The 26,541-nt window shown below is 40.5% G+C and overlaps 1 protein-coding gene across 2 annotated transcripts; it reads left to right on the top strand.

Annotated features, from left to right (window-relative positions):
* ppp3ca (protein phosphatase 3, catalytic subunit, alpha isozyme) lies at positions 1-23,581 on the top strand. Of its 2 annotated transcripts, none has more exons than XM_061086101.1 (14): positions 1-55; positions 4,841-5,041; positions 8,849-8,973; positions 9,362-9,557; positions 10,098-10,243; positions 10,345-10,484; positions 17,553-17,630; positions 17,743-17,837; positions 19,153-19,278; positions 19,373-19,459; positions 20,071-20,155; positions 20,372-20,469; positions 21,866-21,916; positions 23,403-23,581. In XM_061086101.1, the coding sequence occupies exons 1-14, from the start codon at positions 1-3 to the stop codon at positions 23,579-23,581; spliced, it is 1,662 nt and encodes a 553-aa protein (XP_060942084.1). The 2 variants fall into 2 exon arrangements, with proteins under 2 accessions (XP_060942084.1, XP_060942085.1); XM_061086102.1 differs by having other exon boundaries at positions 9,446-9,557.
* The last annotated feature ends 2,960 nt before the right edge of the window (positions 23,582-26,541 follow it).

A 26,541-nucleotide genomic window follows, 5' to 3' on the forward strand; every position in this document is an offset into this window, starting at 1 on the left:
ATGAAGATGTCTAACGCTGACATCGTCTTAAACGCCACCGATCGGATGGTGAAATGTAAGTTCGCCCACATCTTCTTCCCCGGTGCTGGCTGTGCAGATATTACATAACATCTCAAGTGTTCCCTGCTCCTTGCGGTTAAGGCAGAACATGGCCTTTATTTCCATGTCGTTCATTAATGTGTGTGTGGTGGTATAGTGGGCTGCAGGAGCTTTTATGTTGATCAACAATCCGGTTCGAAGCTCAGCATCAGCACCAGGGCACCAGGAGATGTGGAATATATTCAACCGTGCTGATTGATGTTTTTCCTGTTTTAATGTTCGTGGTCACGACTCCACTGCATCTTTTGGCTTGGTTAGAGGCAGGAAAAAAAAAGAAAAAAAAAAAAAAGCAGCTGAATATATAGGAGCTGCATGAGGCAGTGATGCAGCAGGATTTCACAGGGCCAGTGGAGGAGGAGGAGGAGGAGGAAGAAGAAGAAGAAGAAGAAGAAGAAGAAGAAGAAGAAGAAGAAGAAGAAGAAGAAGAAGAAGGGCATGAAATTTATGTTAAATGGAGTTGTTTTTTTTAAAAAGACCAGATACCAGTCATGTTTTTGATTTCATTAGGAAATGTCTACAAGGAGCTGCATCCACGGATGTGGAGAAGGCTGCTCAGTCAAGAGAATTAGTGAGGATACAAGTTGGATCAATGGAGGATGATGAAGTGCTCACAGTCGTGCCATAACTCATTTAGCTCCTGCTCCTTGTGACTGAGGATCAGCTCACACACTCAGAAGTGTGCATGAATACATTCACATTCAGTGTGTGAGTGTAGTGGCCGAGCAGCTCAGTCAGCATTAATAACTTTGTCCTTTTAGGCTACACAGAGTTGTAGAAACGTCGTCATCTGCACTGTGCGATACATTCCACACACGTGACAATGACTGCAGGCATGTACTATAATGATAGAATGAGCTGTGTTTAACAATATAGATGCAGCCAGGTCTTTCATGCAGGAGCTTTAACGATGTGTTATTGTGACTCATTTGCAGGGTGAGTATCAGTGTGACATGACAGATTCAGGACATTTGAATAGTTTCCCCCAACAAACTGTTTTGGAGGGGATTCTTCATGTTATCATACTGTTGACATATTTTTTTATATTTAGATTATTTCTTTGGCAAAAGGCGATAATGACATCCAGACATTTCAAATATGTCAAACAAGAGTTTTGTATCAGCAAACACGACACAGCCAAGAATTCGGACTCTTGCTTTTGTAACATGATCACGTAACATTTTGGACTTTCATACAGGTTTATAACACTCAAAGGATTTTTTTTAACAGCTAAACCTATGAATTAAAATCCCAATTAATGGGATGAAACCTGGTGGAGGGATGTGGTATGTGGCAGAAAATAACTCATTAAAATTGTGAGGGGATCTGGATCAGGGGGCGGATCCGGCATATTTCTTCACTTTCTTATAAGCATTTTCACTGATTTCCCAGGGAGTAATTCCCAGATGTTGATGAAAGGATCAGGCATATTTAGGGAATTGATATCTATGAGTGTGTGACATCTGGTGCAGATTGATTGAATGTAAGGTGACTGTTGGGCCTTGGACTCTGCCGAGTGCCATTCCAGTTTATGATTGAAAGGATTTCTATTGCTTGAGAAACATAGAATATTAATTTTGTCACTTTTGTTCTTATTCTGCACTTTGGGAAAAAGTAGTGAAATCCATTTGGTCAAATCCCCAAAATACAAAAAAGTGATAAGCGAGAGAGACATTAGAGACTGAATCATGCATCCTTCAGGTGATCAACGTGAGCTATGAAGACACTGGTGAATCTGAATAGTTGAGACGGACGCCTCTTGCAGTTATCATGTGCAGTGCGGGCAGTAAACTACTGAGCACTGATACTACAAGCTGCTCCGAGCTATTTTTATCCCTGTGTACATGTACAAGTTTCTCTCTGCTTCTCTTTTCCCTTTACACGCTGTAACCTGACAGAACATATCTAAAGAGATAACTGCTGGTCTGTGCAGTTTGTTTTTTCCTCAGCACAGCAGCGAGAGGCAGATTCAGGTCAGTTATTTCCGGGACAAGATCCCACGTATGTACACCTGTGAAGTGTCGTACTTTCCTCAGAATATTGACTTTAAGGAAACTTGAAATCACCGTTTTCTGAAATACAGTGTGAAAAAAAAACAGTCATAAGAACAGTTTCCATTATGCAACAAAACGAAAAGCGTTGCACTGAGACACACAACATCAGCTTTAAACTCAACAGGCCGCGCGTCGGGCTAAAATATTTACTCCAGCTTTCAGGGGTAAATATGCAAATTGGAGTCAACAACACTCGGAATTAATAATTTATTAATGGTAACAATGCGGCAATTTTTTGCGTTCGGCAGAATAGATCTGCTTTAATGTGCACATTTGAAATTAGTCATGCAGCCCCTCAAGTATATATGAAGAAGATCACAGCAGGTGGAGCTGCAGAGGGTGTGGGTGAAGGAAAAGCAGCGAGATATTCATGACTCCGGGTCTGTGTAGGATTACTGGACCCTGCAGAAACGCACCCTATCTGGTCCAATCAAATTCAGTTCAAACTACACACCCCTGCAGAATGAAGTAACCGATAACACCGGGTACAGTTCAAACTTCATGCCGACACCGAGGGGTCTCAACCGAGTGTGTTTACAGTACGAGCATTTCCTACTGCATCCATCTGAGCCCCCAATGCAAATTGCAGTTTTCCGTGGCAGTACTGGCTGTACTCCAACAGTCAGCTGCTGCTGCTGTTGCCTGGCAACATACAGTATTTCATAGTTCAATTCTGCTTGGGTGCTGAGCAGAAGTCAGCTTTTCATCCCTCCACCTTACATCTATATCAGTGGGTTTGTGTATCTGCAGCTACGTATGTGCGTGTGTCTGTAAAATGTCTTGTTTAGGTTAATTTGTCAAGTAGCGAGTTTGGAAAAAAGTGTGATTTGGATTTCTGTATCATCCTTTGCTGCCATTTTAGTTAAGTGTGCAATAAATTATAGTACTGGCACCACTTTGATTTAATGTGAGTAAGTCTGAGTAGCTGCTTTCAGACATGCACTAAAACATTTTCCAGAGATTATCTGGAGGGGCTATATGTGAGAAAAAACAAATGTGCTAGTCACTTGCTCGGGAATATCTCGCCCTGGTAAAAACTGGAGAATCTCTGAGTGAGCCCATGTGAAATGACAGCAGGAAATTCTCTAGAGAAGTCAAAGCGAGCGAGTGGGCACGTTGGGGATGTTTCTAACATGCGACAGATGCTAAACCCTAAAAAATACAAATATTTCAGGATTTTGTATAAAAAGAGGTGCTGTACACGGAGAAGGCGCTGGTGAAGATGTGCAAATTCATCAGTGCACAGTGACGTTCACTGAAACGAAATTTAGGAGAACTCGAGTGGTGACTATGCTGAGCTTGTACTCGCTGGTAAAGTGTCAAAGCACAGATACACACTGCGCACTGAGAAAAATGTTAGTCCCATTAATTCCACTGGCCGGGGCTCACCTCATTAGAGCCTCAGAGCAGCGACTTTGAGATTTCAGTCGGGCATTCATTATTAAAGACCGTGTTGGTCGCGTTCAGCTAGGCCCGAGCCTTGAGACTCTTCCTTTGTCTCCACTACATCTGGATGCTGCTGCACGGCCCTGCTTGCTATCGACTGGCGAGCATGGCCATACTCCGGAATGAACCGTTGCGGCTAACAGTTTGTGTTAAGTGTATTTATGTGTGTATTTGCGTTTTGTTACTCTAATGATCTGTGCGACTGGACTTCATTTATTTGTATTTCTTCCCATGTCAATTATTTATGACTCCGACACTTAGAAAGAGTTTTTTCTGTGTTAAGCCAGATGATCTGTAGATTAATACGTGGGCCCTGAAAGCTGGTGGTCACAGCACACGCAGATCAGCGGCAGATCTAATGAATGACCCTCGAAGCCCCTGAAGTAATGATCTGAGGTTGGATTTCACAGTTTCACAGTCTGTCGGTAGGTGACTGGTGCATTTTAATGGCCACAGGCTTTAGCGGTCCAGGGAGAGTGTTGGGTGAGTTGAAAGAGCTTACATGTTTTATCCAACACTCAGAAAATACTGAACAAGTCGCTGCTCATCTGTGCTGGAATCTCTGGTCTCAAATCACATTGTTTTTGTGTGTTAATCGTTTCTACTTACCGATCTCCCCTGCTGACGTTTACATATATTTAAACTAGAGTTGGTCATATTAGCAGGGATATAAGAGGCTTTTATTTTTCCTGTATTTTGCACTGTTCAATAAATAATGCAACATTCAATGTGATTTATATGTACACTTTGTATTTTAAGTAAAGCATATGTTGTTTGGTTTACAAATAGACATTACAACGTATCCAAAACACATGCAAAATTGACTACTTTGTAAATATAAACATGTACAAATAATAACAGTGTTTGACATGTACTGTATATTTCTGAATAATTCAAGATACATTTGAGTTTGTTGTTTGATTCGAATCAGCACATACTCTGTGGTATGTAAAGCAGAGCCGTGGTTAATAAAGATGCTTTCATGCCAAAGATGTACGTAAACTGTCAACAAAGATGGGGGCGGCGGCTTCACATTGTTGCCTCCAGGGCACAACATGCATTGGTGGGTTTCTAAAATAGGATTTCTGCATCAATTCCCTGATAATAAGTTGTCTGTATTATTCACGGAATGATGTTTATGCCGTTTCTCTCTCACCACAGCGGCAGAAACAATCAAGGATTGTGTTCGTCTTGACATGAAAAGTCGCCTGACGTGCCTGTGCTCTCTCTCTCTCTCTCCTCAGCGGTCCCCTTCCCCCTGAGCCACCGCCTCACTTTGAAGGAAGTGTTTGACTCAGAAGGCAAGCCTCGGGTGGATCTCCTGAAGGCCCACCTCACCAAGGAGGGCCGAGTGGAGCAGGCTGTGGCGCTGCGCATCATCGATGAGGGGGCAGCCATCCTGCGACAAGAGAAAACCATCCTGGACATCGAGGCACCGGTTACAGGTATGAAGCCTGTTAGAGACATGGACCTGCCGCAGCTGGCGTGTTGTCAGCTGCAGTTATGCCACACGTGGAAAAACCAACGATTTAGCTTTATGGTTCTAAATATTTCACCTAATTGAGCATGAAATTGGTATAAAGTATGTATGACATGCAACAAAACTCAGGACCCTCTGCATCTAGAAGTGAACTGCAACACTGGGTTTCTTTGTCTTAACCACTCTGCAACACAATTATTGCCATGTTGGTTTAGCGTGTTAGCATGCTAATTTTAGCTAATTAGCACGAGGCGAAGTAAGTTTGACCCCGATGCCATAAGTGTTTGCATTCGGTCAGCAGCGTTTAAAGAGACTTTGAGGGCCCCGGGGCAAAAAGGGACCTGGGGAGTTGGGCCCAAACATCAAACTATTAACCCCAGGAACACATGACACCAAACCACATAATTCCATTACTAAAGGGATTCTCTTTTACAGTCAAAATTAGATACAAAGTGCATACTGTGTATTCACATAAATAACAGTTTAAGTACAAATAGTCCACAACCGTCCCGGACACATCATCAACAGCCATCGTCATACAAGACATTCAAGTCTTCAACCAAAACCTCAAACCTCTAAAATTACTTTTGGCAGAACACTAAAGAGGCCATTGTTGGGGGGTTTCCGACCTAGTTATCATTGCAGTCGCCTGTACGAAGCCAATCTTAGAATATCCAAAAATTGTTGTTGCTATGGACAAATGTAGTCAACCCCCCCCCTCTTAGCCCAGGACCTGAGGCAATTTCCTGTTTTGTCTACCCTGTTGCAAGGCCCCTGTACTTGCTCCTAAACATAGACTGTACAAACCTAAGTATTGGAAAACATATAATTATCACTTCCAGGTAGAATCATCTTTTTGTGTTTAAAATAGACAAAGCATTTTCAGAAACGCTGTATCTCTCATAACAAGTCCTCTAATCACAAACTGCAGAGTGGAAGGGTTTTAAAGACAACTGTTCATATCGCAGAAAGTAAGTAGGTAAAAAAACGATCGTGTCGCAGTTGGCGGCTAAACCCAAACCCTGTTAGCTCCAGTGTAACGTGAGACAGAAGCCATATGTAGATACAGACAGTACAAAGGATAAGAGTAATAGGATGAGAGTATAAAGTAGCAAAGCAGTAAAACTTAGTTATTTAAGTATGTGATGATATGATATGAGTAGAGAAGTAGAGATTAGGATAGATTAACTTGTGCGGTGTGAGTGTGTTCCTGTACTTATATCTTTGTGAGGACCATGTTAGGCATAGACCCTACAGAGTGAGGACATTTTGTCCGGTCCTCACTTTTTCAAAGGGCTGTTTGAGGGTTAAGACTTGGTTGTAGGGTGCGGGTTAGTATTAGGTTAGGGTTAGGTTTTAATTTGGATGGTTAATGTGAGGGTAAGGGGCTAGGGAATGTATTATGTCAATACAATTCAATTTATTGTAGAGCGCCAAATCATTATATGCATTTTCTCAAGGCCTTTTACATATAAGGTCAATGAGTGTCCTCACTAAGATTAAGGTACAGGCATGTGTTTCTGTGTGTGTGTGTGTGTGTGTGTGTGTGTGTGTGTGTGTGTGTGTACTCGGATGCTTGTGTGTGATGGAGTGATCTTGGACAGGTTGCATACGCTGGGGACAGAAAGGTTTGTATGGTGTAAGCGGTTATATAGTGGTGTTAAATATACAGCATGTTGTTTTATATGACAATAATATGACAATATAAAAATTAAAATAATATTTATATTTATGATATACAAGATAATATATAAATGATTCTGTTGAGACCTAATAGGAGACTGCAGCAATGAGGTTGGATTCAAAGTGAGACTGTATAGTCGGTTTCAGACATGACATGCAGGTAAAATCTGGATAATTGGCAACGGAGTTTACCTGCAATCTGCCTTTCCCACATCCACACCACAGCAGGGGGTTCACTGCACAAATCCTCCGCATTATTCAGGCGAGAGGTGAAGCCGCTCAAAGCAGCACAGACTCTCTTGACATCTTCTACGTGCGTGTCACCACTTTTTCACCAGGAATCCCACGGGGGATCCCCTGCTGTGTTCACACATCAGATTCTCCTGAAATTCTACCGACTTTATACTGTGAGGCCAGGAGGAGAAAGTCCGAAGAAAGGGAGGAGCGTCTCTCTTGGACATTTGCGTTCACACATGCACCTCCTCTGAAAAAATACAGAGGAACTGCGCAGATCAGTGCATGTATGAAAGCAGCTTATGATACCACACAGCCATGTGAACGATGCTGGTTCGATTCCGGGCAAAAATAATTTTGCTAAAATAATCAGATGATTCCTGGTCCTATGCTGCTAGAGCCCTTGATATCCATGCATATCAGAAGAGTAGTCTTAGCATTTTGCTCAAATCAAAGTTATCATTACAAATAAAATCTTCATACATCTCTGTGAACATGGGATGTTGGTGCATTATGAGCCCACACACACTTAGGTTCTCTTTACTTCAGCTCGTCGTTCAGCCTCACCCAAAACTGTGTGATATTAAATATACATGTAATTATGCATATAATTAGCTTTACACCGACACCAATGTCCTTCTTCAGAGAAAGTACATTGTTTATCTGAAACAAAGGTGACAAACTGATGAACGGCACGTTGACTTGAGGAGAAGTCTCGGGCTGCTCATCTCGTCTGGCGTCAGGAAAATGGAGGCTTCATGTATTAAGCATGAAATATGGATGATGAAGTGAGCGTTGTGTACGGGAGCGAGTGTGGAGGTCTGTTTTATATCTTTGTGAGCTGGAGCTGTGTTTGAATGTCTATGTATGTTTGTGTGTGTGTTGGATTCATATATTATGAGGCATTTATTCACTTGTGAATCTATCCTGGATTTGTTCTATGGGTGTCTGTGTATGTACGTGTGTGTGTGTGTGTGTGTGTGTGTGTGTGTGTGTGTGTGTGTGTGTGTGTGTGTGTGTGTGTGTGTGCGTGCGTGCGTGCATATGTATGTGTTTGATTGCTTTAGTCACACAGGCAGTCTCCCACTCACATTGCTCTAAGCTTTGAGTGGGCGAAGGCCACTGTAGAGCTGATAGAGGAGCCAGAGAAGAGAGAGGAGATGGAGGATAAGTAGGAGAGAAGGAGACAGAGAAAGATGATAATGAAAAATTGAAGGCAGCGAGGAAATGAGATGTAGGTTTGCACTCTGGAGCAATAGTGTTCACTGTGAAAAAGTATGTATCACCCCGGGGCTCGAGCTTTTTCTGACTCTTTGAGGTCTGCTGAGGGCGAAGACCTTTCAGCCAAAGAGCACAGAGAACTCTCAAGACGATGATGACCTTAGACAAATGATTTGATCATGTCCACAAATCAAAGAGCTCCAATATTTTAATATAGTCGGTAGGGGCATAATTGGAGATGAATTATACTTTATATTCTTGCTGCAGGAATATTATTTTCATAACTCATGGCCTCTTCTGTAGCGCCGCTGAGACATCTGAGAAAATCTAAAGTCCAAGCACTCACTAAGCAGTTAAGAATAAAAATGTTTTATCACAATAATATTAAAAAATATACAGAAAGGTCTGGTTTCAGGAAAACATACTTGCAACTGCACCCATTTTTTATTTAAAAGGTTTTCAGAGACTGCCCCCTGAACCTTGTCGACCTGGAGTGAGGCTACTAGTTGTTTGATGATGCCAAAATGACCAAATGATAGCACAGAGATGAATGTACAAACACACACACAGACACACAAAACACAAAGATATTGAGTGAGTTCCTCTGATTATGTAACGGTTGATTGTCTTCCAGTGTGTGGGGACATCCATGGGCAATTCTTTGATCTTATGAAGCTGTTTGAAGTGGGAGGATCACCAGCGACTACGCGCTACCTGTTCCTCGGGGACTACGTTGACCGCGGCTACTTCAGTATTGAGGTAAAAACCATCAGCATCTTTTTCAAGGACAACTGAAAGCCTATTTAATACATTTGGCATTTGATTGATTTAAGCCTCTCATACTGGTGAATTTGATTAACTTTCCATTTTAATTGTTAATTTTTATTGTACAATGCCTAGCCCTCGAACTTTTGCATCAAAAGAACTCTATAAATACAGTTTTTTTTATTATTATATTTAAGTATGACAGGAAAACAGACAACAAAGAGCTTCTTATGGTTACTATAACATGCTATACTGGTTTTTGCCATAGACTGCACATAAAGATGGACATTACATATCCCCAAAGTGAGGCTAAAGTGTCTTAATTCTTGGTAGTTTGGTGTTTGCATCCGGTAAATTTGAGTTTCATTTCTGGATGGTGGAGATGTTTCGTCCATCTTTATATACAGTCTATTCTTGGATCCTTTGCACATGTAATAACATTTTGTCTATGTGTTTGTTTCAACAGTGTGTTTTATACCTTTGGTCGCTGAAAATCCTCTATCCAAAGACTTTATTTTTACTTCGTGGAAATCATGAATGTAGACATTTGACAGAATATTTCACCTTCAAACAAGAATGTGAGTAACCCCTCAGTGTTTTTCATTCCCCTCCCTCTCTCTTTCCCTCTCTCTTTCCCTCTCTCTCTGTCTTGTAAATGTCACGCGTAGCTGGGAGCACTTTCAGTAAAAATTTCAAGTAATGCACCTGTCTGTAGGAAGTTAATTCCATCTGACAGCACAAAAAAGGGGGTTGGAATTCTAAAGGAAAGAATGTGTGAATATGTGAAACTTAAAAAAACATAGAAAGCAAAACACATACATGTCCCAATATGCATACATGCACACAAACGCACATAAGGAACACAAAAAAGGGAAACATGGAGAACATAAAAGAAAAATAAATGAACCAATTATCATTATTTTTACGGTTATACAATGGCGTTGTAAATATTACCTCACCTCTTTTTGATTAGTGCATATTTCCAAGGCCAAACTAGTGTTTGGCTTAGGTACTAGACAAATACAATTATTATTAATCCTAATAAAAAGTGTTTTATTCTTTCCATGTAGTAGTGATGTTGTGATTTTCGAAAACCTTACATTTGTGTCTCTTCTCAGGTAAAATCAAGTACTCAGAGCAGGTCTATGACTCATGTATGGATGCATTTGACTGCCTTCCCCTGGCTGCACTCATGAACCAGCAGTTTCTGTGTGTCCATGGTGGACTCTCACCTGAAATACACACCTTAGATGACATTAAAAAGGTAACGACCCAGTGCCTTGTCACTACCAGTTTCTCACTGTACAGTCCTCGTGTGTTTGTGAGTTCTTAATGACCTATACGCTCCTGTTTCTTTATGTTAAGCTGGACCGATTCAAGGAGCCACCAGCTTTCGGGCCCATGTGTGACCTGCTGTGGGCTGATCCTCTGGAAGACTTTGGCAATGAGAAAACCCAGGAATACTTCAGCCACAACACAGTGCGAGGCTGCTCTTATTTCTACAGGTGAGTTGTTTCTGCTCCTCCCCCCAGATTCGCTGCGGCCCACATTTACCAAGTGTTTTCTTCGCTGCGTCTGTTAGTTTGTCAGCAGGGTTATGCAAAATAAACTAAAACGATTTTTCTTGAAACTTGGTGGAAGGATGAGGCATGAGCCAAAGATTATTGCATTTTGGAGGAAATTATGACTACAGGGATTTTTCAACATTTTTGTGAATTAATTAAGAAATAAAAAAATCCGGCATACTAAGAGGACTGTTAAGTATGAGTGTATGAAATTTGGTGCAGTCTGATTGATTATAAGGGAACTGTTGGGCCTTGGTGGAGGTATGTGCTCTATTTAGTACCATCCTAGTTGGTTTGTGCATTGGTTGGTTTGATTTTTAATTGGATAATTCACAAACTACTACACCAATTTCCACCAAACTTGCCGGAACGATGAGGCATGGGCCTAGAAAGAGCCTGCTAAATGGTGGTGTGGATTTTTCCCTCACTTTGACTCTTTTTTAATGACAGGTTAGAATGACATTTGGTAGAATGTTATAAAAAATGAACGGGTTCCTCCCTCACACATATCACATCGTTCCTCCAGGTTTTGAGCAAATCCAGAGTTTTTGCATAATCTTGCTTACAAACAAACCAAACGGTCAGGGGTGTAAACAAAACCTCTTTGACTGAGATAATACATCATTTAGGTTATAAAACAACTTCCTTTTTTCTATAATATTTCCACTATAAGAACTAGATAATCATGTGTGCCTCATATGCGCTCTGTATTGGGCCATTGTCTTTGTAACTTGAACACTGTTGTGGTTCATACTTAGCGTATAAACCTGTTCAAATAACAGGCCCAGCTTTATAATCTAAAGTTACAAGAGGACACCGCGCAGTGTTGCTTTCACCCAAACTCATTGGTGCTGTTGAGATCTAATTTAATCTTTCAAAAGAATTGCAGGAGTACAGGGTGAAATTTGACTGTTACAGAGAAGCCTCAGAACTGATCTCTTTATATCAAAAATAGATGGTAAGATTGTAAATTATTAATAGATATCAAAGATTTATTGCTTCTTGAGCATAAAACCCCCACAAAGAACCAAACAAACAATAGATGCACACTTAACACCACATGACTGGAATTAGACGGGAAGCAGAGTGCGTTTGAACAGACTGAATGATTGAAGAAATGAGCGTACTCTTAAAACTTATGGATAACGTTTTTGTCTGTGAGTAAATAGGTCGTATTGCCTTGTGGTTAAAAATTGTTTTACTGACAAAGGATTAGCTGGGTGAACCTGATGTCAAATAAAAATAGAGGCAGAGAGAGGACAGAGCAAAATACAAGAGTTAACAGCGAGGCAAATCGGGAATGGGTCTGTTGTGCAGCTATTAAACCTCGGCGACAGAGCATGTAAAAGGAGGAGGAGTGAGCGCTGTCCTAATGTTGTTGTGAGAGGGAAGAGAGCTGTGGAAGTAGGTGGTGGTGGGGAGAAGAGATTAGGTGAGAGTTTTCTTAATGAAGGCTCAGAGCGGCACAGATTCCTGCGTGGGAGTCGCAGCTCCACTCAAATCACCAAAAAGTGAAGTCGGGAAGATTTATTCCTCCACTTGAGTGGAAATGACATCCTGGACTGTGGGTGCAGGAGAGATGCAGTTTAGATTCACATCTCATTTAAGTGTTTTTTTTTCAGAACAAGTAACGTTTGCTTCAAGTGATATCAGATAATATAATACAATTTTTGTATCACTATTTATTCCAATGCAGGCGAGATCACCTGGTGACTTTAAAATGAAACGTGAATCCATTGTGACACTTTTGTGGAGCCATGCACACTTCTCTCCATAACTGCTGGTTCCTTTCTAGTGAAAGGTATATAAGGTTATTAAATAGGTGCGGCAGGGTGGTGGACAGCACTGTCTCCTCCTGGTGCATATCCAAAGTCTCAATGAAGGATCCGTCAAATGCCAGAGAAGAACATTGGGAGCCTTCTCACAATGTCTTAACTTATATCTTAACTTTATCTATATATTTGGAATCTGCTTCGTCACCAGACATTCTGGCACACGGCCCAAAGTGCTATGATATGTACAAAGCGACAGTGGGCGTGCACAAAGTAAGCGGTGATGCAAACACATGCGCTTTTTGTGGCCCAAACCCATAGGAAGTAGTTTGTTTTTCAAAATATCCACATTAGTGCAGACAGGGTATAAATTGTGTTAATGGTTGTTGGTTGTCTCTCTTTGTTGGCCATGCAATACGTTGGTGATCTGTTCAGATTAGACCCCGCCCTTGCCCTGTTTCAGCTGGGATAACCTCTGAGATAACAAATTCATTAAATGTTCTCTGTGTTCTACTTTGTTCAAGGTATCTGAAACTTGATTTTATTATGATCCTGAGATGAACCAGTGATTTCCTGCAACATGAAAAACGAATTTTCCTTTTAGAAAATGGTCACCAATACTAAAAAAGTATAAAGTGTTAAAAAAGGTAAAATCCCAGCTGACACATGAGTGAATGGTAATCATGGTATTGTTCACAGGAACCCATGGCGATGTGCTACAGGAAAAACCCAGGTGAAGGGTGTTTAGTTCCCATTCTCACTGCTGTTAAATGGTCACGATAAGAAAACAACAGAGAGAGAGAGAGGAGCTTAGTGAGGATTATTCTGTAGATGTGTGGAGGATGCTGCTATAATAGTCATCTATCTCCCTGTGGCTTTGTTCTGCCCTCACTCTCAAACTTACCTCTCCATCATTATGTCTCATGCCAGCGATACAGTGTGTGTGCAGCAACGAGAGCCGCACTCTCCTGAGGATTTCTGGGAAATGCAAGGAAATCTCTTTCTGAAACAGAAGTAGATAAAGCAGGAATAAGAAAAAAGGGAGGGACATTCAAATTCAATCACTGATTTGAAGCTACACAATGACAATGACTGATTGTTGCAATATGTGAGCTGTTCACGCAGACACACACTGGTGCACTGGGCCGTGTTATTTTCACTCCCTAAACGTGTTCTGTAAAATCAATACCGAGCAGTTTTGCTCTGTTCCTCAGAGCTGAGGAGAATGTTTAAAATATAGATTCAACAAATTTTGCAGAAAATCTTGTGCCTCCAGAGTTCTGTACAGTAAAAGTCTGCTCGTTGCTCTTTTATGGTACAACTCTGCTTTGGTGGTAACTGTGAACAAACGGATGCATTGGGCCTTCACATCTGAATATTACATTTTCATGGCCCTGATGTGATGAAATTTATACTCATGAAAAAATCCCCCAAATTTGATACATGATAGCTTATATAATATCTATACGAAGGCACAACACAACAGCTTATTCACTGATGCATAAGAGTTTGTATACGTCTATTGTCACATAACACTGGCCACACTTCGTATTAAGTTGTGATACTTTTTGTTCTTTTTAATCACATCCGCCGTGGGGGTTTTGTTTTAATCAGTGTTTGATTGTTTATTTGTTTGTTTGTTTGTTTATTTGTGACCTGGAATACACAAAAACTACTCAACTAATTTCTATGAAACTTGGCAGAAGGATCTGGGTCAGGGCAGAACCCATTCAATTTTCATTTTGTTGCAGATCAGGATCGGGGGGGTTGGATCCAGGTTTTTTTTCACACTCTTTAACATTGTGAGAGACGGTGTTTTTATGAGGCATTTTCACAGATTTCACAGGGATGATTAATGGATCTTGATTAAAATGAATCAGGCACATGTACGGGACTGATATCTATGAATGTGGAACATTTGCTGCAGCTTGATTGAACCTTGGCGGTGGTATGAGCTCGACTGAGTTCCATTCTAGTTTTGTCTGGGTTTGTTTGTTTGTTACCAGGATTATGCAAAAAATTCAACAATCCAAACCTGATGGGAGGATGTGTTACAGGTCGGGGAAGAACTAATTAAATTTGGGTTGAGTTGTGGATCGGGGGGGTGGCTCCAGGAATTTTTTTCTCTTTTTAACATTCTCGCAATGTTTCAACATTTTCCCTGATTTCTCAGCAAAATGTTCATGGAGTTTGTTGAAAATATTGTTTTTATATACTGGGGGATATGAATGTTATGGTCATCAGCTCGACAGATGGGTTTTCTCAGGGGAAAGAAAGAAAAAAAAACCTCTCTGTGAGTTTCACACTCACAGCACAACACTTCCATCTCTCTCTCTTTCGAATTCACTCATACTCACTTGTCAAATTTTTCGCTCTCTCTTTCCTCTCTCTTTCCTCTCTCTCTCTCTCTCTCTCTCTCTCTGTCTCTCTCGCTCCCTCTCTCACAGGCTCACGACACATAATTGTGTGTTTTCACAAAGGGGGGAGAAGGAATGCGAGCCGCAGGCAAGCAGTGTCTGCACTGTGTTCCCTCGCACTAATCAATACATACCATTGGAATGGACAAAAAATAAATCAAGACATAGAGTGCATTAGGATTCTTATTTGTTCATGACAAGACTGCAAGGGAGAAGAAAATATTGCTTTGCAGCCACGATGGACATAGCGTTTAAAAGGTGCAATGTAATAATTGGCCTTATTTCTGAGTTGGAAATGAATTGCGGATGTGGTTTAATAGAGACGGTTACGTAACATTCTCGAGAGCAGCGTTTTCCTGTTATGTTCGGCTGCACTGTCAGTCATGGTGGAAAGAGTGGCAGCATATTCATGTGCAACGCAGCCACTTCTATATTGGCCACCAAGGGAATGATGTAGCCTTGTGACCTAGATACAGTATATGAGCATGGCACAGTTTCGCCAGGTGCGCGGGACACAGCAGTCTCGTTGTTTTTCTTTCTGGTACAAACCTTTTTAAATATTTTAAACACTTGTGAAGGTTTGATAGGTCCATGGACGGCAGTGACGACGAAGTGCCAGATGATAGGGTTGTTGCTGGGGAGGATATCCTATTATACTGAATGGTATTGTAGGTTAGGATAAAAACAAGACTTCTCGTGTCTTAATATTTTTATATATGCATTGATGGATGGAAGAATGGTTGAATGGATGGATGGATGGATTGATGGATGGATGTGGTGTCAGGATGAGGCGATACTGACTTACTGGCATGACTCGTTCTAGTCTAAAAAGAGCTTATCAAACTATTATCTATAGTAATTTTTATCAGGGAATCAGGGGATGAGACAGTTTCTGAATGACATAACACAACTTTCTTGCCATTGCATAACAGTTGTGGTGAGAGCAGCCTAATGATCGTCTGCGCTCACACTGCAGCTGGACGTGTCCTAATTCTCATTTCTTGTCCCTCCTGTGAGACACAGGTCTGATCTACTTCCTGGGCACTTCCCTCTCTCTTCTGGTGCTAAGTCTGCTCCATGTCTGATCCACAGCTAACACAAGTCCTTTCTGAGGTGTCACACAGGAAGTCATGTGTCATCTTCCTCTATTGAACAGCTCATTGTCCATCTGGCCAGAGAAATGTGGAGAAATAACAGAGATGATAAAAAAGATAATATCACCATTTTAAGTGGTCCATGGGAAATGATTCAGTTATTAGCAGCACTTTTATAGAACAAATAATTCAGTGTTTGAAGGTTATATTAGTGGCTTTAGTAACAGCATTTTTTTAAGATAGAAGCCTAACATGTGTTGTTATTGGTCACTTAGGGAATCAAACCAAAAATGAGCCACATCTAAACAATATTTTAGTATATTTGAATGAACTAAAAAATATTTTAATTCTCAATTATTTCTGGTACTTAACATTTCATTGCTTTTGTGTCGCTGACATACAGTGACCAACACATTCCCACCTACAGTCATTTTAGAGTCTCCAATTAACAGAACCCTATCTGTCTTTGGACTGTGAGGAAACTGGAGTACCCGGAGAAGGACATGCAAACTCAGAATTCAAGTTTGAACCAAGAACCTTCTTGTTGTTAGGCAAAGAAATTAATTCTCAAATACTAGAATAAAGACACAGTTACTGGACATATGTAATGGCTGGAGCATAAAACGAGAAATAAGCAGATGTCCTTCAGCTGAAGCAAACAAAGCTAAGTTCAATCAGGAAGACTTTCTTTCAACTATTTTGCTCTCTCAGCCTCTTCTAATGCTGACTGTTGGGCGTAGAGGGTAATCCAATCAGATTTTGATAGGATCTCAGTCGGCCAATCATGTTGTTGCTGTCAAACTTTGAATCTGCTCTCCTCTCCGTCTGCTATCATTTTAGTGATTCGCTGTGTCCACTCATGTCATCTCATTTAAATCCTCAACATTTTCTGGATCCCATCAACCACCACCAGTGTCTAGATCTGTGCCAAATAGACTAATTTATATCACATCACTTTCGGCTCTTATCATACCTCACAAAAAGTTTCAATTGAAGTATCTCCTGATCTAAAAACTTAGCTTAGGCGAATCAGTGATCGCCAGCATCTTAGCGGGGACTAAACCCTTTAATGAGACTAACTGTCAGATGCAAAGAAACTCCCCTTTTAGCTTGAGGTGCAACAAAGTGACCTGAGAGAGATGGTCAGCAGCAGTGGGAAGGGTTGGGCCAGTAAATGGGATCATGTGCTTTTTAACAGTAGCAGGTGAATTGAATGTGTGGAGCTGAGCACTTATACCTTAACTAGACCTTATGGCAAAGCTTGCATTTTATACACAATACATTCACAGCAGCAACATCATACCACTTAATTACACTTAATTGTCTGCTCACAGGCTTCACTCCCCTCCAGGCACGTTTCTTGTCAGGGCTCAGGGGCAGGAAGATGTGACTGCCTCTTCCTGGGTTAGTTTGTGTCTCACTGCAACAGGTAGCTTGTGGATTGGTTTTTCACAGCCTTGCATCATCCTCAGCGCGGCTTTCATAAATGCATTCATGAGCGCAGATCTTTGTTTTTTCATTTCTTAGTAAGTAAAACTGAATTAGGAACCTGCAGCTTAAAAGCAGTGTTGCTGTTAGATGGAATAGAAGATATATTTTAAAATTCTGTCAAGTTGTAAGAAGCTAGTTTTCTTAAATCCGTTGATTTGTAGTCTGTCATTCTCAGGTCTTTAGATGTATGTTCAGTAACGTCTCTAACACCAATGTTTTTTCTCTCTTTTCCAGTTATCCGGCCGTCTGTGAGTTCCTACAGAGCAATAACCTATTATCAATTATTCGAGCGCATGAAGCACAAGATGCAGGGTATGTTATCCCCACAACACACACACCTGTGCTAAAACGAAAATAGAAACATATCGACACGTGTGTGAATGAGCTTCTCTTCTGTCTTTCCCTCCACCCGACTGCCTTGAAGCTACCGCATGTACCGCAAAAGTCAGACGACTGGATTCCCCTCGCTCATCACCATCTTCTCAGCGCCCAACTACCTGGATGTTTACAACAACAAAGGTCGGAAAATGTCTTTGTTCGTTTTATTGCTTTTGTTTGTTCCTGGATCAGATCGTTCCCCCTCAAAGAATCACAGATAAACTAAAAGGAATTATTCCAGCTGAGAAAAAAAGAATATATATATATATATATTCTGTATACATGATATGTATGATGTCAAAGGCAATATAAAGGCAGAAGTACAGTCGGAAGTGATTCATTTAGTGAAATCGATGTTAAAGCAGGAAAAGGGAGTTGCCCCAGCTACTCCAGTACCTTTGAAACGCCTGCACTTCTTTAACTTATAACTTTCCCTTTGTACAACTTGGTGTTAAAGAAAAAGACACATCATGGGAAACAAATCTAAGAAATATCAGATGAATGGGCTCCTCTGACTTGTCCATAAAAACGCTTTTAACAGCACAAACTAAAGTGTTTGAGTTAATCTATGTGTGTTTAGCTTGTTAACGGGCATTAGAATGCACCAGGGAGCCCCCGTTCTGTTTGTGTTCTCAGACCTGTGTCTTGGTTGCCATGGGCTGTGGGAGATGGGGAGTGTGGGAGGGACTGTCTGCATCGCTGACTATCTCCATGTGGCTTTCTCCCTCTTGATGTAACAGTGTCAGCGATCCCCGGCCTCAGCTGGGCCATCTGGTGGCTGAATGTCTCATTTTCTGCTCTCGCTCTGCACATACACAAGGGGGCTGTTTGTATAAATATGAAAACACCATCAAACATAATAAACATTTGAAGCATATATGAAATATTGCTGTGCATGTGGTTATGAGAGTATGCAAGGAATAGATCGTGCACAGAGCACACTAAAAAACTGGCAGTTGCTGTAAGGGTAAGGGTTAGTTCTGTTTACCATTTAACAAAAACTAGAAACAGAACTAAAAATATGTAAAGGGGTATAGCAATGTCCCTTAACAATATTTTTATTTTGATGAACTTACTCAAAACGTCTGTCTGAGGTTTTTTTTATTCATGATTTCAGCTCTACATTTTAATTCTTTATTTTATCATTTATTTTATTGACTTATGTGTCGAAAAGAAGCTTAAAGGAGAACGTGTCTATACTGATTTATCTGTGATAAAGACACATTTTCCAATAAAATCTGCGGATCAATATCTGTGCCTCTTCATGCCAACATGCTAGTAATGAATTTATACTTTACAACCGTTTATCTCATGTTTTAATGATATTGTATAAAGGTAGCAGAGCTTATATATAGTACATCATGTAATCTTTGGTATTGTGTTTATCTTAAAGAAATCTTTGTCTTTATCTTAAATAAAAGCATTATTTAACCCTGACCATCTGCTTCGCCACCAGCTGCTGTACTGAAGTATGAAAATAACGTCATGAACATCCGACAGTTCAACTGCTCCCCCCATCCCTACTGGCTGCCCAACTTTATGGACGTGTTCACCTGGTCTCTGCCATTTGTGGGAGAGAAGGGTATGAAACCTTCTGATGTCTGTCTGGTGTTTTTAAGACAACGCCACATCTTTATCTTTTAATTCTCTGTTCTCTCTATCTCTTCCCCATGCAGTCACAGAAATGCTGGTGAATGTGCTGAGCATCTGCTCTGATGATGAACTCATGATGAATGATGAAGAAGAAGAAGAGATCTTTGATGGTGAGAAGACTTGCAATTAACGATTGCATAATTAATTATTGATTTTTATCATCAGGGCATCACGAGTTCATTTCAAACAGCACAAATTAAACAAACTCCTTAATGAGACGAGATGTGTACATTCCCACTGTTCCCGTCTGAACTCTTCACACTACGCGTCTTCCTTTATCCAATGTGCCAAGTTGGTTTGAATTTTTCACATCGCTTTCTCACCAAGAGGCAGAAAATCAGGCGTCAAAGTATTCTCTTTTCCATGTGCTTCTACAAACGTATCACATTTAAATACTGGCTCAAATTTAGTATTGTTGTAATGCATTGAATGTCCCTTTATGAAACCACATTGAAACCAATTCCCCACATCTGCATAATTTTTTTCTTCAAGTGACACAAAATCCAGATACAGGCTATGAGGAGTCATGTGGGAACAGAAATAGTGTCTGATGCGCTACAGCAGCCCAAATTATCAGTAAAATATAAAGTTATTATCCTAATTACCACGAAACACAAAATCAGGTTTTAATTATTATTATTTGTATGAATATTTCATGCATCCTAAAGCCCAACATACACAAAAGCATATAATGACAGTGTGTATAAATATTTATTTGCAGCCAATGCAGCTGCCGCACGTAAGGAGGTGATCAAGAACAAGATCCGAGCTATTGGGAAAATGGCCAAAATGTTCCAAGTTCTCAGGTAAAATTTATGTTAGTGTGCGAGACTGTTAGAATGAGTATACAGTCTGTTTTCAGATTCGGAATCTGTATTGGGTGTTTCTTGTGTGTGTACATGAACATGAATAGAGGGAGTGGATGTGTTGTCGGAGTGAAGTATGAAGGTTTTTTTCTTCTAGTTTGACCGAGGTTCATCAAAGTTTTCTGGCCTGTTTGCGTGTGTCTGTGTTTCCTGCAGAGAGGAGAGTGAAAATGTGTTGACGCTGAAGGGCCTGACGCCCACTGGCATGCTGCCGAGCGGGGTTCTCTCTGGAGGCAGACAGACACTGCAGAGCGGTGAGCTCAAGGCTCAGCATAAGCCTTTCCTCCATCATTTCCTCCATCTTTCAGTTCCCTCCTCTCTCCTTCTCTTTCTTCGCTCTGTCTTCAACGCAGAGCTGCCAGCCACCTTTGTGTTTTACCATATTTATCAATTTTCTACTCACTTTCAGGCAACTAAAAGAAGATCCGAGTCGTGCTACAGACCGAGAGTTTTTATTCTTTTGAAAACGCTGCTATGGATATGCCTGGTGTCCACACTACTCTTAGAGCTGCTTAAATGTAAAAGTTTATAAACGCTGCTGGCCCAGTTTTAGTTTGAATACTCCGGGGATGCGATTGAGTCTGTAGGGGAATGAACAGAGATGTTTGGAAACGATGACATAGACATTCACAAACTCTTGCTGACTGGGTCTTTTAGGTAATGACATAGCCTTCCCTTATTCGTCAGGCTAAAACAGTCCACCGTGCAGAAATGCAGAAGACTATACAACAATGATGCTATAAAAACCGAGAACACTTCAACAACAGCAAACCAGGGACCTTTTTGGGGGGCTTTATTTAGACCCTGGTCCCTGTGGTGGTAATAAGGCAAGAAGAATCCTGCAAAGGTTCCAAGTGTAAAAGAGTTTCCATCATAGTACCAGACAATGTGGCTAGAAATAGGTAACACAAACTCACCCTCATAACCCTTGTCTTACAGGTTATTACAGCGTGTAAAAGTGTTAACAAACAATTGTCTATTTACACAAACAGGTGACATGACAGAACATGTGAATTCACTTGGAATTCTATTTCTCACCCTCTCAAGTCTTTTATCTGCTTTTTAGTTGCACCTCGGTCGATCAACTCCGAGAAAAGTGTCAGTCTGTCTTTAGCTCTCTGGATATTCTCCAGCTCTTTACCTCAGCACTGAGCCACTTCACATGAACAACACAAGCATCCGCAAAGAGCCACGATTCTATTCAGTGTTTAAATCAACAAAGTATTTTCAAATCAAGGTTTGTGCTTGTGTGCTTGACTGTGTCACTACCGGTGTGCTGACAGCAGCGATAGCAAGAGCTTTCATTGAGATAATATTACAAAAAATTGAAAAATGATAAAAAAACCTTTTAAAATATTGAGTGCAACACCAGAAAAATGTATTCCGGTCCTCTCCTCTTTCCATTACTCTTTCCATCTCAATATCTCTGTCACTCACTCTGTTTGTTATTTTCATTTCTTTTTTGAACCCCATGTTGACATGAATTATTTTAGCATTAATGCACGCGGCTCCTCTGGGTTTGGCTGTATTGCCGGTGAACATGTGTCTCTCATCTAACCTGAAACGAGCCGCCTTCACGCCGGGGCTGCATTTTTTTCTACATTTGCATGGCTTTGTCACGAGTAACCTGCTCCCCCTCCTCCCCCTCAGCCACCATTGAAGCCATTGAAGCCATCGAGCCGCAGGATGAGGACGGAGAAGGTAAATCCGTGCTCCTCCTCCAACCCATATGAAAACACACATCTCTTGCTGCAGAGGCCACCTGCCACCAACAAGTCCATGCACTCAACAACTCACATAATAACAACTCAATCAAGCGACATGTCGTACGGACAGCACTTTACTTTGCAGTTTTCATTCAAACTGAAATTCTACTAAATGAGTGGGTTTTAAATTTTAGAGTGTGAGGATTATTTTAGAGTGGATGAAGATACTTTTTAAAATTAGAATGGTACTTAGTGAGTGCGTACTTCTGCCAGGGACCAACAGTCCACTTAAATTCCCTCAAGCTGCACCCTCATAGATATCAGTTCCCTAAAAAATGTTTTAATCAAGATTCAATATTATCATGTAGAATTATTTTCTGGGAAATTTGGGAAAATGTGAAAACAAAACAAGGCCCTGTCTCGCAGCGTTAAAGGACGTTAAAGGAAAGAAATTCCTGGATCAGCCCTAACATCATATAAACCAGCTAACAAACCATCAGAAACCTAAGTGACTAAAAATGTGAATTTAAATGAGATAAATACATATTTTTGCTTACATAGTCCACCTCATGCATAGTAATAATTATCAAAGAATGCTTCCTGGCTGGTAAAAATAACTTTGTGGACAGTATTTGCAGGATACTGGTGAGGGATCATGATCTTGTCGCTGTTTGGTCACACATGTGCTGCGAGGACAGGCAACAGAGAAAATAACATGAATTGTTGGACAATCAGTGCATTCTACCTTTCAGACTAATGAAAAGGAGTCACAAGGTTTAACCCTAACCGTAACACTAGAAAATAAATGCAAATTAAGAAAAGGGAAAAGCTTTTTAAGGTTTGAGGGAACGTTCATTATAAATTTAAACACTGCAAAGTCAAGTGCTGCTAAGAGATGCATGATTAAAATACTGCATTGTTTGGGTTTGGCTTGTAAATGGCCTCCATCTGGTTCTAAAAAGTGTTGCATGCACAAGAACAGGAAACAGACGCATCAACATGAAATATGCATCTTGAAGCCTCAGCTCCTTGTGATATGTCGAAGGGAATCATTGCTCACTAACCAAGATCGTCCATGATGAGACAGAGACCATTACCATCACAAGTACTTTTTTTTATTTAAATGCGTATTTTATTTAAAACATATAGAAGGATGGAAAACATTGACCATGGTGGTTTTTTATACATCGAGAGGTAAAGCTAATTTTCTTGCTATCATATTTGTCTGGATAACTTAGGAAATAATAGAATACAAATATTTCAAGTAACAAGTGACTACTGGATTGTGGAAACTGGTGTGGGACATGCAAGGTGAGGATATTAGTTGATGGACAGGAGGTTGTTTTAGTCATAGTTCTACATATGTCAACTTGCACCATCTACAGGAAAATAACCATTGCACTACCAGGGCATCCTGCCTTCACTCAAAATATTAGGAATATTATCAGCTTCATCCCTTTTTATGTGTCTTCTCTTTGCAGCGATCCGTGGCTTCTCCCCCCAGCACAAGATCAACAGCTTTGCAGAGGCCAAGGGCCTGGACCGCATCAACGAGCGCATGCCACCTCGCAGGGATGGGGTGAACCATGTGGGTCAATCCATGGGGAAGATGAATATGTCGGAGGCAAATGGCACGGATGACAACAGCAACATCCAGTGATGGGCTGTCTGAGCCTCAGTACTGTGCCGCTGTTGCGCTGCGCAGCAAGACATTGCCAAATCGGGAATTCAGGCCTCAGAGCATCGAAATCAAACAGGCCCAAAGACAGAACATGAAATCTGCAGCAAATCTAAAACGAGCAAAAAAGGGTCATTTTTTTCCATGACAGTGTCATTGCACGGTTGGGGGAGGGGGGAGCTGGGGTTTACGGTAGACGGCAGGGGGGTGAGTGGAGGCCAGCAGGCTGCAGCTTGTCTGGGAAAACGTGTGATTTAAAGTCGTCTCTGCCTGTTGTTCCCTTTTGTCAGTTCAATTACAGACTGAATTGTTGGGGGCCGTGTTGTTCAGAGTGCTGACAAATGTCTGCTCCGTCCTGACAGGGCCTGACAGAAGACATAACTGCAGTATCCATGCCACACACATCATCTTACTATTTTCTAAAGTGTTTATTATTATAGATCACTCACAAATTCACTTCTGAGCAACATAATCTTGTTTACCTACTTGTTTTGCTAGTATTACCAAGTCACGCCACTTTATGAGACAGAAAGCAAAAAAGAAACAAACTGTATACCTTTGAAAACTTGCAGCGCAATCTTGCCAGTGGACTTTAATTGATTGATTTACCTTGGTATAAGATGCCAACATCTTCCTAACCAGCAAATTTGCCACTGCAATTTAAGATCAATCTCCACCGTATGTCTCAGTAGACTCCTTTCCTCTCCTCCCTTATTATCAGTCATCTCCTAGCTAGAAATAACTTGGAGGGGATGAGGGAACAAAGGGAGGGGACGAAAGGAGAAGAAGTAAAATTTGAGTCTGATTCTTCCTGCAGGAGCCTCAGCAGATGAAACCCTGAGATTTAACATCTGAAAATTGCTCCAAAAGGGACCACAGCCTCCCATACCAAGACGAATCTCCATCCAAACTCAGAGGATTATTATTTCATCCAGATCATCCACAAAGTTATTTTCTTCTTCTACACTAATTATTCAAGCCTCAGAGAAGCATGGCATTTGATCGAGCTATACCTCACACATTTTGCAAATTCTCTCTCTGGAAAGTATACACTGGAGAAGGCTTTGAATCATTGTCTCTTCTGCATTGCTATGAATGGCAACAAAGTGGCATTTAACGCCTATTCTGGAACACGGGAGGGTGGGGGGGGGTATTTTGAACTCTGGGACATCCTCTGCTGTCACACACTACCTGATTATTTCTCACCTGCTTGTTGCTAAAGAGAAAGTAAAAGATTCTGTGCAGTCATCAAGTCCACATTTTTCCGCCTTTTACTATTTTGCACTTTTTGCTGTGCGACCAATTCAGTGAGATGCGATGCAGAGGATCTACACGACGTAACATAACTGAGTGAGAAGGGAATTCTACTAATTTGAAATTTAAATATGTTTTTGTTTGAAGAGAATTTAACAACTACACATTGTCTTATTTGGAATCTAACCTTAAATGTATTCAATGGATTTGAAAAATGCTTCTAGACAAAAAATTTGGTTAATGAATGTTACTTTTGAGAAAAATATTACAATACATTTTTTAGTAGTCAGAAGTCCTTCCTTCTTGAAAACTAAGCACAGTGCAGACAGGGCCATCCAATATTGCATTCAAATGTGTTAATCAGTATGATTCCTTGTTTTTCAATCAAATGTTCTAGGCTACACTAATGTTAGTAGAGAAACAGGCTGAGAAAAGCACCCACACTGTGATTCAAATATCCAAACATAAACTAACGTGTCAAAATCCTTTGATGAGAAGTCGGTTTATCAGAAAATGCCAAGTGGCACTGAAAGGGTTTCTTTTGACTGATAGAGGAAAGGAAAAGAAACGTATGAAAAACAGAAAAAATCCCATTTCTTTCAAAATACGCAGTTCGGTAAAGTTGACATACCCCAACACACACTATCACATACATTTCTAGAATTTCTTTTCATGCATCAATATTGTTTCTACCTTATTTTCCATCTTTCTATTTAAAGATGAAGGTATGACAAGAGAGGATGGACAGGCGATTTTTAACACAGCATTTATGGTACGGAACGCATCAATGCATGCAGTTAAGTTCCTAATTGTTACGTGAGATTATAATTGTGATAGTTGTGTTTCAAATAGTAAACTTGAATTCTTTTATTTTTTTGAATTATGTTTGTTGTTTGATTTGTCTTGTTTTACAGATTTTATAAATAGGCTTCCTTTGATTGTTCTGTCAATTTTTTAAATTCTGTTATTTATTACCACTGCTTTTAATTTTATATTGATTTATCGTATGAAGAGATGTGAAGCCTTGTGTTTATTTTCTTTCTGTTGTACTGATGTACAGAAAATGTTCAATAGTGTGAATGAATATAATCTCAGTGAAAAGCAACTTTCAGGCTGCCAAAGCATGATAGCATGGTTTTCAGATGTAAATGAAATGGACACAAAGAAAATCGTGTGTCGCACTAACATTTAACAGGAAACATTGTACTCTGGTTCTATTTACTGCTGATATTATTATTGTTACAATTTAGCTTATGGTTATTTTCCCTCCTCTGTTTCTGGTTCTTGTATGGTCTACATGCATATTTCAACAAACAAGTATAATGGATTTTATCTTGCAACATTTTTTATTATCTATGGAAATATGTTTTGGCATTTGACTTCCTAAACAATACACACATTGTAAGCATGCCCTATGGGACAAATCACATTTTTTTACTATTGAATAAAATATGCATGAACAAAAAATGTGTTGCACAGTTTCCTTCTCAGGGTGGAAGTATTAATGCTGATGTTAGCTTTCTGTAGTCAACCAAGAATATACTAAAGATGGACCCAAAAATGGAAGCCTCCAGTGTCTTGTTCGCCCCCTGGTGGCTGGTTAAACTATAGTTCAAAAGCCTTGCCTCCTCTTTGATAAAATATGTCATATCCAGGATACTATGGGTAGTGGCAGGGAGTAGAGAATT

Source organism: Limanda limanda, chromosome 14 (genome assembly GCF_963576545.1).
Source record: "Limanda limanda chromosome 14, fLimLim1.1, whole genome shotgun sequence".
Taxonomy (NCBI): domain Eukaryota; kingdom Metazoa; phylum Chordata; class Actinopteri; order Pleuronectiformes; family Pleuronectidae; genus Limanda; species Limanda limanda.

Excerpts from the sequence above, each read along its gene's own strand:
- ppp3ca (XM_061086101.1), top strand. The coding sequence starts at position 1 with ATGAAGATGTCTAACGCTGACATCGTCTTAAACGCCACCGATCGGATG. Across the intron at positions 56-4,840 it reads CACCGATCGGATGGTGAAAT|CGGTCCCCTTCCCCCTGAGC; the intron begins GTAAGTTCGCCC and ends CTCTCTCCTCAG. Across the intron at positions 21,917-23,402 it reads GCAGGATGAGGACGGAGAAG|CGATCCGTGGCTTCTCCCCC; the intron begins GTAAATCCGTGC and ends TTCTCTTTGCAG.